Source organism: Dermacentor variabilis, chromosome 5 (assembly GCF_050947875.1).
Source record: "Dermacentor variabilis isolate Ectoservices chromosome 5, ASM5094787v1, whole genome shotgun sequence".
Taxonomy (NCBI): Eukaryota; Metazoa; Arthropoda; class Arachnida; order Ixodida; family Ixodidae; genus Dermacentor; species Dermacentor variabilis.
The window spans coordinates 13,257,855-13,270,891 of record NC_134572.1 but is presented as its reverse complement, the minus strand read 5'-3'; the positions used below and the strand labels follow the sequence as shown (position 1 = coordinate 13,270,891).

Here is a 13,037-nt window from a genome sequence, read left to right as displayed (position 1 = left end):
GAGAACTCTATAGCAGAGGACATGGCCGTTATTCAGCAATGTGTAAGCCTCACCAGTTCGCCTAATCTCACTAAGGCCGATAATATCCCAAAAAATGTCTGATGGTTCTTCGTAGAGTCCTGCTAAGCTAGCCGCACTCGAGAGGGTTCGGGTGTTAAACGTTGCAAGGGTCAGTTTCCATTGGGTCAGTTTCCACATCACGCATAAGCAAAAGTGTTCGCCAGAGTGAGCGACCGAGAATGCGACTCATTCTTCTGTATCCATGCTTCGCTCCCTGTCCTCTCTATTTTATCCGCCGCGTTACTCCGGTTCATCAGCGTGCGGCGGAAAACTGTGTCTCAGAATTCGCATGCTTTCATCATCTAAGGTTTATCAGCAGTGTGGCGTTATCGGGTGGCTAATTTACTCACCTATTTGGGCGCGCTCGAGTCTGCTCTTTTCGACAGCCTATTTTGCGTGCTTCAGCTTAACAGTCGATCTAGAGCTGTCGCTTGGCTTTTAAATAGCGACAAACTGTCACAGCCTCTCTCTCTCTCTCTCTCTCTCTCTCTCTCTCTCTCTCTCTCTCTCGCTGTTTTGTTATCTAAATTTTGAAAGCAGCCTAGATAACTAGCGTGCACTGTCCATCGTATCACCGATGCCATGTGCTGTGATTCTGTGTGCTTTCCCTTTTTGCGACTGATGGCGTTTTTCTGCGCAGACATCGGCGACCGGCTGATTGAAGTGATCGGCCTGGAGAGCAGCATGCACATGGGTCAAGTCAAGGCTGGTCTCCGAGCTTCGGGTCGCAGACTGGCGCAGTGCTCTTCGGTGGTCATACGGTGAGCAGCTTCCTCTGGCCTTCGAGAACTCCGCCGCAATTTGTTTACGTTCTACGTGCCTAGCAGCGCAGACCACGGAGCAAGTGAGCGACAGAGGCGCTGCTCCGTCGTGTCCCGTCGACAAGATTCACGTGTCCTGACATCTGCCCTGTTCGCCATGTTGAAAGTGAACTGATTTGCCCAGCTCAAAACCCTTTCACTTTATACCGTTGTCAATTATACGTTGCAGGCACAAAAAGGCAAACATTACCTCATTGCCAGCGTTTTATCTTAATCAGCTAGTGCTATTGTTCTTGGCATCTATAAAACATAATATTCTATGTGAACTTTAGGTAGTAGTGGAGCAGGTCACGCTACATCAAAAGTTGATTTCTTGCGTTTATGGGGCTAAGCGGACCTGTTTATTATATCGGTACACCGGCTGTTTGAGTGAACACTCTCGAAATATTTTAAAGGTTCCCTGTCTCCCAGATAGCACAATTCTAGTTCTTGAGCTGGTCTACTCGAAGAGGCGGACATTACTTGCACAAACAATTGAAATGCATATTGAACTAATTAACAAAACTTCCCTAATTAACTTCCTCACTAATTACCTTACGGCCCATATTACAATTTACATAGGTAGAGTTCGCAAGGCGCATGCACTGGGAATGCATTCTCAGGATGACACCAGTTTCGAGATATTAATTCCCGTACTTTGTGGAGAAATGCATTGGCGTTCCAGTTACTTTCTTAACAAAACGTCGTTTTATGCATTCAAGCACAAAAGTGACGGCAACACCAATGCATTTCTCCCTAAAGTTCGGGAATTCCTATATCGAAACTGGTGTCAACCTGAGAATTCGTTCCAAGTGGATCGGCCTTGCTGCACTACACGGCTAGAATTTGTAAACTGCAATATGGGTAATTCGTTTGGAAGGTAATTTGTTAATTTTTCAATTAGTCGAATATGCATTTCAATTTTTTGTGCAAGTAATGTCCGCCTATTCCAGTAGACCAGGTCATGAACTAGAATTGTGCTATCTGCCACAGGCAACATTTAAGAATTTTGAAAGCGTTCTCTGAAGCACCCTGTATGTGTGTTGGTATAGAACTGTACCACGTCTTGTGTGCAAACTTGTGAAACAAACCACGACATGTGTATGCACCCCTTGGGTTCTTGTTTTTCTCATCTAATCATATAATACACTTCTTTAGTAATTTCGACATGCTGTCAGGTGGATTTCAACTTATATTTTTGCTAAAGCTTCCTGGTATACGTAGAGGATTTGCTCAGAACTCAGTTCCAAATCTCGTTGACTTCGTTTGTTTATTCTTTGTAGCGCTAGCACATTGTTTGGCTCGCCAATCATCAACCGGTAGCAGCAAAGCATGATTGCCATGCTGTATATGAAAATGGAATAGTTTGTTCTTAAGCGTCTTATCTAACGCACGGAATATGAAGTTTAGCTTTTCATGCTCTTTTCTTTATTTTCGGTTATTTTTGTCCATGAATGTGTTGCTTTTATTGACTCTTCAGCGGTCACTGTGACACATGACTTTCATTTTAAACTTGCAGGACAAGGAAAAGGTTTCCGATGCAAATTGACGGTGAGCCTTGGGTACAGCCACCTTGCACGGTAAGAATAGACAAAACGAGATCACGAAAACAAATGGGCAAGTCGAGATTGCCTGGCATGACTTAATTTTTTCGTTTTTCGATATCTTGAGTGAAAAAGAAAGAAGAAAGGGTAAATGAAAGGCAGGGTGGTTAACAAGAAATAAGTCTGGTTTACTACACCGCACGGAGGGGGGGGGGGGGGGAGCTATTATACAAGGTGACACAGCTAGCTTGTAGAAAACTAAGAAAAAATCAAATCCTCCTATGCGGATGGAGCTAAAGGTGCTATTAGACTATAGCAACATTCAGAGCGTATTTGTGTTCTGCTTAATGAAAGTATTAGCATGTATTAATTATTCTTCGAATTCCTTTTTAGGCGCTGTAAGTACCTGACCTTTAGAGCAGTGTTGTGAAACTGCCTATCTTTCGACGTTTAAAGGCTTGCATATTTTGCCACTTTGAGACAACTAGACGATATACCCTGGGTAATGATATCAGGAATGTGCGCGCTGCATGCATGCGTGTGTTTGCGTGTGTCTGTGTGCGTGTGTGCCACTAGCGGAGTGCGTGCGTTCACTGCTTAAAGGATCTTTAATCATATTAATTTAACTGAGGTTGTGGATTACCGCTAGATAACCTTAAAGTGGTCCTTGTATTGCTTTTTTGGCGTCCTATTCTTGGTTTCGAAAGAAGGTCCTACGCCTTTAAGGGAAGTGTACTGGCAGGCGTCAGACCGCCCAAAATAATTTCACTCGTGTCTACGGACCAGTTTTGGATTCGGTACACTGGAGATGCACGCGTTATGACATTACGATACACAAGGCGCGGTTGCGCAGCGGCTATGGTGTTGCGCTGCTGAGGTCGCGGCTTCGATACCGGCCGCCCGGGCTTCATTTTGATGGGCACGAAGTGCAAGAATGCCCGCGTATTTATATTCCAATACCTTCATATATAAGTATCTTCTTTTTTACGTGCTGAAAATTGTGTGGTAGAGTTTCTGAAGCTTCTAAAATATATGCGACAGTATTCCTTCAGAGTGCTCCGCACTCTTGTGTGTTTGCTTTTCGCAGATACAGATAACCCACAAGAACCAGATGCCCATGCTCATGGCGCCAGCCCCGACAAGCAAGTCCAGGTTCCCCTTCTTCTCCTTCAGGAAGTCGTGATTCTCGCCCGGAGACGGGAGCGCCATCTTCCGCCGCTTTCCTCCACTGCTTTCGCTCTCGGCAGCTGCTCATTGGCGTCGTTGTTGCTGCTCGTGACTGGAGCAGAGGTTCGCGCGTTACGTGTCGTGCCACTCTTGTGCACCTACATCGGCTCCCGAGCCGTTGTCGGTTACAGAGACTGCATTTAGTTGACGCGTTATCCTGTTAACTTATTTATACCTTGTACATACATCTGTATAGACATTGCCCATTCGTCGGCGCTTTACCTTCTTGACCAGGGTCCTAGCGGCGTTCCATGTGCACTCGCTGGCTGCTGCTTGATGCGTGTTTGCCTGTGAACGTGCGGGCACGTGCTTTTATGCGTGTTAAAACGATTTGCTCTCAATAGCGATGTGGAACTGTGCGCGCGTTTGTCGAGTTCCGCTGCGCTATTTGAGTGACAAAACGTTTGTTGAGTTTTGTTATGACTGCGCCTGAACGGAAAACGAGATGTGTACAGACTGGTAAACGTTACAGAGCAAATCTCGAAAGCTTACTTTTCGTGGAATCAAGCGCCACGCTTCGTTTCATTTTACTGCACCATGAGCCACTTGATAGCAACGCCTGTTCATTATTTAATCCATTGAAGTCTCAGAAATGTGAATATAAAACATTCGAGTTGCTTCGCGCGCGTTCTATGATATTTATTTTGTATTCTATACATGTATATGACTTATTATTAACCCTTACACCTTAGAACTACAGAAAGCTTGGCTGGTTGGTAAGGATTCATTGTGCAAAAAGGTGAGGCGTGCAGATAGGGCACAAGAGAAGTGGAAAACATGTGTTGTCTACTTCTCGTCTCTTGTGTCCTGTCTGCACACTTCACTTTTTTGCATAATGAACTCTTACACAGTTTAACGTTACCGCTTATATTCTCTTTAGTACGCACAAAAATGTTCCCGTACGATTGCTCCGTAAACTGCGTATATACAATATGGGCTTTCTTTAACGTAAGCAAACTAGCGAAATATTTTTTCTCGTTGCAATCTTATGCGTGATGTAAGTGGCGCCCAAACTGCGCTGAGAAGCTAAAGGTGGAAAAGTAATTGTCGATAAGTATACACGTTATGATTTAGATTGGCCTTAGTATTAAAACAAACTAGGAAGTGTCGTGCATATATTCGCCTTTTAAGCGCTCTGCAACTTCATAACAGTGAGGTGACTCTGCAGGTGCAACAGTTTGAGCTATGTGACATCCGAAATCGCGCCTTATGTCGTTGTCATTACGACGCGGTGTGCATCGCCCAGTGATCTCGGCATATACAGTGGTAGCCACGGCTTCTGGGCAGACGAGTCTAATATCTCTTTCCTCGAGCCGCTAGGTGAAGCGCATCCCGAAGCCCAGTTCTTTGCTGTGGGCAAGCTTTTTTGTTGTCTAATGCGCGAGCAGTCGAAAGCGTACTCCGAAACGCCCCTTGGCCTTGGTCATGGCCCACAGAGAAAAATGTACACGCGCCAGAAGGTTCCCATGAACCGGCTGTGGCGCCATGTTTGGTTATCTTCGGTTCATTTTGGGCACCACCAACTGAAAGAATGTTTCTGTCTGTTGTAGCATATCCGATTTTCCTCGCGAATGATTGTGCTTTCTTCAGTGTGCTACGATCGTGTCCTTAGCGGACCAGTTTGTGAATCTCAGCTTTTGCATCCTCCACCGTTGTGTATGGTCACCTTCTGGACGCCACCGACCAACATCTATGACCCTACCCACTTTATCATTCTTAAAATTTTTCCATCGCATCTAATGGAAGAAAAATGGGAGAAGACTAAGAATCTAGGTACTTTCGATAACTTTGAAAATGATGACTCCACGTATCTCTAAGAAAACTAGTGTGGTGAAAATAAACGTAGAGACGCTCTCACGAGCCCCTCAACAGGAAAAAAAATGTTTTTTTTTTTTAATTTTCATTCGTGTGATTCGGTCGCCGGTAAAGCTTCATTATGCATAGTATGTCCACCTTGATGTACACACTACCTTGGATGTTTGAAATGGAAGGCTTTCTAAAGCTGGCTTCTTTATATATCGTGCCTTAGTGAAAGCGTGTACAAAACTTTTTAAACGTCTCTTTGTTTGTGTTGCTAAGCCCTACGTTCTCATGTGAACGTTCATATCTCAGAATAATTTGCTTCCTGTTAGCTCTTAAAGTGATTGATCTTTAGACGTGGTTGCGACGTCCTTTATTTTATTCCTTTTGTAAACGTTCTCCGTGGTCTTAACTTAGCGGGCAAGTACAATATTGTTGGTGCTGAGTTCTAGCCTGTTGCTGACACTAGAAGCCGTCCTAGGTATCTAAGGATTGGGAAACAGATTGCGGGACGCAGTCTGTTGACATTCACGAGATACTCATCTCTTCTGAATGGCCTTTATTTTGCCTTGCACGGGAGTAGCATGCTATTGGTAGACTTAATCTCGGATAAAAGCAGCGTCTTATCTTGCAGACGATTGCTTTCACTCGTCGAAAATAGGGAGACGGAATAGAAAGCTGACATTCACAAAGTACTGCTCTGCGGGGTGGCGTTGTAGATGCGAGTGAAGTCCGCAATATATGAACGGCGATTTTGCGCGGCGTCTCTTTAGCTGCAGCTTTGCACGTCCACATGGTTTGCACCCGTTACTGTACATACACCAAGGAACATTTCTCACGTGAGAGACACGTGTATATTCTATAGGCTCTTCAAGCCACACTAAGTGCATAATGTAATGACCACATTTTGCTCGGTAGCGAAGGCTAAGTAGCCTCGAAAGCTCCACCGTGGTCTCCAACGACCAGCCTGATACGTTTCTTACTTGCTGCGCAGCGTTTTGCTGTGTGTGTGCGTGTGTTTTCTTTTTTCGCCTGCTTTGCACTACTGTTGAAAATACACATGCTTAGGACCCAGGAACGCGGGACATCGCAGTATATGATCGCTTACCTGTACTTCAGCGCGCTTTCACATTTGAATGAAGCGTAATGGTCGAATGAAAGCAGAGCAGGGAAGTGATAGTGCAAACTCGGAAAAGGCAAAGTACTGCCTGATGCAGGTAAAATACTGGCACCGTAATTATGTGCACCCACGGCAAAGTTTATCTCGCACAGGCTTTCGTATCACCTGCTGCACTTTGGTTTCTGTCAGCTTCGCTGTTTGTATTGCAATAAGAGTGGTACCACCTGCATATCATTTATCCGCGGCAACAGGCTGGTCATAGCACATGTTTTGCGGCATCGGGGAGAGAGGTTCTTGCGGTATTTCTAATGCCCCAAGTGGTCCATATTAAATGGCGAAAACTTGCTCGCTTGTGCCATACCTTAACCCACGAGATCGTGACAGGAATTCCGCGAACAGTTGAGGCTTTTTGTCCCGCTCTAGTTATTTATTTACATGAGATTCAGTTCTGGGGTCTTACGTAGCAGAACAGCTATATGAGGCAAGCCGTAGTGGAAGATTCCGGTTTAATTTTGAGCAGCTGTTGCTCTTTAGTCTGTACCTAAATTTAAGTAAACGAGCACTTTTGCATTTCGCTTCTATCGAAATGCAGCCGCTGTTACCGAGATTGAACCCGTGACCTCGAGTTCACCAGCGCAATGCCGTAGTCACCGAGCTACTACGGCCGGTTTGTCCTAGTTTCGACATCAATGGCACGGTGGTTGTTTCCTTGCCAGGGTGCACAAGTTGTGAGGCAGCAAATAAGAAAAAGAACACATGAAAACTGAAATCCTAACGCATGCGCTGGTTCTAGTTATACTCTCAACTGCAAGTAGTTTAGTACGAACACAGGTTTAGAAAGGTACCCACAAAGAGGCGTGGCCACAAAGCCGCCTATGCGATGTCCCACGACCTGTAGCGGCAAGTGAAGTCTTTGCTGATGTACGAAGGCACCGCACCCTTAGTACTTGCTGTCTTGTGTAGCCATTGCTCCACAAGGGAGCCAGCTGAGGTGCGCACTTGCTGGTGAGTGAGGGCGTGGCGTGTTTTTAATGACTGCGTTGTTAACTTATTTACATACGAAGTGCTGTTCATGTGCATGTTTGCGGAGAAAAAAAATATGTTTATATATATACATAGCATTTCTATCGTGTAAAATATATTTATCTTGATTCAAGCGCTAGTGAGAACAGACCGCACGATGAAAGCTTAAACAGCGATGATAAATAATTAATCATATCATGTACGTAGAAAAAATATAAATACATATAGTTTTGCATAAGTCCGTCATTTTCACGTTGTGTCAAGGAGTGTGGTATATATGTCTCCGAGCTGCAACAACGCGCAACCTTTTTCTGTCTTCTTATTTCAGTTTTTACTGTTATGTTAATGCAATGAACCCCGTGCTGCACTATTATCTCCAGCAAGGTAAATACGGTCAACTGCTAACTTAAATGTCGTTATGTAGTCACACTGCGAACCCTGTGAATGTATGATCCCATTGTTGATAGAGGGCCAGGCTAGGTCTTAATACATGGGTTCCCTAGGATCTCTTTCAAACGGCAATCGTAAAAAGCCCGTACTTCTAGTTCAGAGGTACCCTGTATCGTTTATTGTAAATGTATGGAGCACAGAAAGCCATTTACCATGTGTATTATGAAGTATCGATCAGAAAAAAGAATGCAATTTAATTCATTCACACGTGTGTTTCATTCGCCCTGTATCTCATTCGCCGTGTATTTCATTCGCGTGTGACATCCACATTAATTGGTACAAAAGCCTTCTGTTCACGTCGTTTTCCCTTTACTCAGCACCAATTTTTGAACAACTTAACAAGCCCTGCTTATGAAGTCATAGGCCGTCGGTGAAGCGCAGGATTCCCTATCGCAAAGCATAGGCCATGACGCGGAAAGCTGAAGGACCCCATCCTCGCGTTCCAACGGTTCTTTGTTGTAGAGAGACCATTTCTACGTAGCTATAGGGCAAAGTGTACGCAATCGAGAGCGCTTTTGCAGTGCATGTGAATCTCTCTTTTCTGCTTCGCGTATCCTGACGAAAATCTAACAGGTTTAGGTTTTTATTTCGCATTGATAGCCTTCTGAAGAAATCAGCGCTTGTGCGAATAGCATACATGTTCTCGGATGCGTAGTATCTCTTGTGAAGTTTATCACATTACGTCTAACTCTGCAAACGTGCAAAGCCATTATGTTTTTGCATGTCTAGGACAACTTTAACCGCTGCGACAGCGTGAAGAAAGCAGTAACAGTTTATTTAGTCAGATACGAAGGAGCTGAGAACTGGAAAAGCAATGCTAGGCTTCGCAGAGGCTTTCCGTATAATGCGCAATTAATGAAATCTCGTTGGCGGGACGATATCCTGAGAAATGGCACAGGTGTTCCCTGGACAGGTGTGAGAATTACCAGTTATCGCTGTAGTGGTAGAGTTTCTGAACAGTCGCAGCTATCTCAACAGTTTTACTTTTTTATATAGCTCTGTGTACGTACGTAATGTTATGTACATACGTATACATAGGCAAGCAATGCACTTCAACATTGCGTGCATGGATGTGTACGCTCCCACGACTTCATACATACAAATATAATATCGATTTATGTCGTTCCGAAAGTTACAGTGGTACACCCATATATGTATATATATATCTACAATGTATATCGAAGATGACAAAAAACAAGTTGCGCTACTTTGATCATACCTGCCGTAGTGGTATTCTGTACACAGTACTGTGTATGACTTTCCTGTCACTTGCAAAAGTTTGTCGTTTGTCTGCCTTCGTATAGCGCGCATGAGACCCTGTAGTTAACCGTTGGCCTTCAGTGTATTTAGAAACGCCGTCTTCCTGGCAAACGGCTTTCTGTGACGTCTTTTTCCGTATTCGCCTGTAGGAGAACCGCCATGTCAACGCTACTGTTGTCTCTATGTACCAGCAAGCGGAAAGAGGATGCCAACCTTGGGAACACGTTATCTGGGCCACGCGGCCGCGTTTTGTGCTTCTGCTGGGGCTTTCATTATCACTACTTTCAGGGAATTCTGAAACACATCCCAAAACTGCATTTCAACTTATTTTCATTCTCGGGTTAATGCCTCAGTGGCGCTACAAGGACTATGCTCTTCTTTCTTTTTTTCTGGAATGTAGCGACTGCGCAACACTGAGAGGATGCACCATCCCCGGAATCGTTTGCATTGCGGAATTTTCTCCTCTTCTTCATTACAACCTTTCTTTGTAACTCTGTTCATTTTGTAACCGATCAGAAAGGAATAGTAGCCGGCGTTGTCTAAGGAGACGAAGATCCACTTTACACACCTATAATAAAGAAGAGAGGCAAGCACGCACCATTCCGGTGGCGTACTCCTTCATTTTCTTAGTCCAAGTAAGAAGAAAAATGATTCGTCAGGGCCTCTCTGAGCTATAATCTATTCCGGCATGCTTTTTCACAAGTCATTCTACCTTTCTTCCTATACGTGGGAGACTTATTGTTCCGATACTTGTCGCATTGTCAAGCTTGTGGAATTTACACCAGATTTCCGCGTCGCGCCAAGCCTCTAGATTCGTCTCCCCTCTCCTTCCCTAATAGTTACTGGACACTGTATTAAGCCTGTAGTGTGTGTACTTAAACTCGGAGAAGTGTATTTGGACCAAAGTATGCGTCAGCGCAACGTATCTTCTTGGTCCTGTGCGCGCTCGCTGTCGTGGGGGCGAGCGAGGCTGTTCTTGTAGTAAGAAATAACCGCTGTTCCGGCGACTCTGTGAAGCGGAGCTGCGGTAGTCAGCAGCATTTGTCTCTTCTCCGCATGCAGCTTCTTTTTCCTGTAACACTTTCGCAGCGCCAGAAGCCACAGCGGGATTTTACGTCTAATTGTTATCTCCCATTGTTCCCTACCTGGAGCGTTGTTTAAAGACACATTATTATTATTATTTCTTATTTGTTCATTATTTATTGGAACCCTGTTATATCTTCTCGCGATAATTAAATGTGTCTCTCCGTGTGAGATATATGTACATAACAAATAATATAAGAGATGTTCTACACTTCACCTATTTATTTATTGCTGATCTGAATAAAAGTACATGTTACCAGGAAAGTGTCGTCTGTTACTATAGTGACTCGTTGCGTACACCACTGAAACGCGGTGTAGCGAACAGCATGGCAAGTATGTGCTTCAGGCTTCCGTCTATCCTGTTGCGAGATTTCGGTGAGATTTCGGTTGTGAACGCGGTGAGATTTCCCAGTAACCTAACATCAGCGCACGCTTGCCCACAAGCAACAATTATAGAAATGCGTAAACAGCAATAATTATGAAATAATTGGCCGCGTAACCCACCAACGTGTATTCTGCACTTGCATCTGGAGAGAGAGAATAAACATGTTTATTACACGAATGAAGATTTGGAGAGGCGTCCTCATTGCAGAATGCCTCGAGCTCGGGCCGCATCATGGGCCCTGGCAACGTATACGCACTGCACTTCGTAACTCCCCAACTTTAAGGGTTACCACTAGCTTGGAGCTTTCGTGTACCAATATGCGGCAAATATCAAACTGTTCTCGTTTGATCACTGCAGAAGCGATTTTATTGACGTGTTTTTCTTTCACTGGCTCTATATATCGAATTCTCGCAAATGTTAAAAGGCGTGATACTTTCTAGGTGCTTCATTTTCGCACGAAAAACGGAATATCGAGCAACAAAATCAGAAGCATCACGTTTAGAACAAAACAAATTCCACAATACCGCGAGCTCCATCAAATAAGACGTGAAGAAGCGGGCAAAGTTTATGTACTTTCCCACCTAATCCCCAGCTGCAGCCTTCACCAAAATAAAGTTATTAATCATTCATTCAAACACTGGTGTGAAATATACCGCTAGCATAGTGCCAACAAAACTATTACACAGCTCACATCAACGAACCTAAGACTTCACAATAATTGCGTTATATTTCTCCGTTTCAGACTTTCAAACATGGGCAGTTTACATAAATGCGATGGCTGTTTTGGTGCGGAATTCAAGAGTGGTGAGCTTGTTGCATTGCCAATTTCCGGAATATAGTTTTATTCTACCTACAAGTAGCTAGAATATAACTATCTTCCTCGAATGCTTCATTCACACAAATTGGTTCAGCTGTTGTTCAACGTGTTTCTGCGTTTCATATGCATTAAAGAAAGTGCGGTCCCGGCCTTTTGTTGTGCGTGGATAGACTCTTCAGGAAATAAAACGAATTTAAGTACACTATTCTTGTACTTCAAAGCAAAAAGAAAGAATTTTCATAGCCTTAGTATTAAATTTCTCTTGACGTTTTGGAAATTCTATGTTTACTGGAAAAAAGATGTCACAGAACTTCAATATGCTCAAACGGCTATCCGAGAGCTACGTAACAGTGGAACGCAACGTATATATGAAGAAACTAGGTGTTAGGTGACACACACACACACACACACACACACACACATATATATATATATATATATATATATATATATATATATATGTATATATATTGTCACGTGGTAGTGATGTTAAAGAACACAGTAGGAATACTGTGAAAGACAAAACTAGCTTTTCTTGGGCGAACCTGTGGCTACAAAGACAGGCTACACTTAAAGCACAACGATAGCGGCGAACACAGTCGGCGATCGTCGAAAATCTGATCAGCGGGTCAAGCGCGTCGGCTTTTATAGATCAGTCGTCGAACGTTCCAGAGTAACCGCTGGGACCCACGTGTCTTCCACTAAGTTCGACACTATTCACGTCGCGCATACATGCAATCAGATTACACAAGTTGCGGGGAAAGACATCGGATGCAACCATCTATAACATTCCAGAAATTTCTTTTACATGCAGACGCGTCCTGCGCTGAGCGATAACATTTGTTAGGTGGTGAGAAGTGGTCGCCCGATAAAGATAAAGAAGTACACGTGTCATTACCCCCTCTTAAAAAGCATCGTCCCGATGCTACAAATATAAGAGAGCGAAACACAAAAGCACACTTATTAAACAAAAGCGACAAAACAACGAAAAGAAACAAAGTCCAAAGGTCAGTTACGCGAAGTCCCAAAGTTCATTAACGCTGGTAGTACGGCTTGAGTCGCACAACGTGGACTATTTCAGGTCGTGAGCGGCGCCGCTGTGATAGCGAAATGCCAACGGGCACGACCTCATAGTCCAGTGCACCAATACATAGTATGATCTCGTACGATCCGAAATAGCGACGCAAAAGCTTCTCGCTCAGTGCTCGTCGGCGTATGGGGGTCTAGAGAGAGAGAAATAACGTTTATTTGCACCCGCAAAAAGAGCCCCGAGGAGTCAAGAGAATATATGCATCCCAGTCACCACAATGACAGGAGGAAAGACAGGGTTAAAGCGTTACAAATATCACTAGATGAAAAGCAAGGGGTGTTCTACACGGATGCAGCAGAATATGAAAGGAGACCAGGTTTTGTCTCAGTGACGACACAGGCTAACGGTGAGAACTCAAAGAGCTGCAGTACCCCGCAA

The 13,037-nt window shown here is 44.1% G+C and overlaps 1 protein-coding gene across 5 annotated transcripts in view; it reads left to right on the top strand.

Moving 5' to 3' along the window:
* Dgk (diacyl glycerol kinase 1) overlaps positions 1-4,172 on the top strand; it is a 650,907-nt gene extending 646,735 nt beyond the window's left edge. For all 5 annotated transcript variants that reach the window (XM_075691755.1, XM_075691752.1, XM_075691754.1 and 2 more), the window contains 3 exons: positions 701-821; positions 2,380-2,440; positions 3,492-4,172. In XM_075691755.1, coding sequence (XP_075547870.1) covers positions 701-821; positions 2,380-2,440; positions 3,492-3,587 — 278 coding nt within the window. In that variant the 3' untranslated portion in view covers positions 3,588-4,172. The remainder of the gene's footprint in view (positions 1-700; positions 822-2,379; positions 2,441-3,491) is intronic.
* Positions 4,173-13,037: the final 8,865 nt, after the last annotated feature.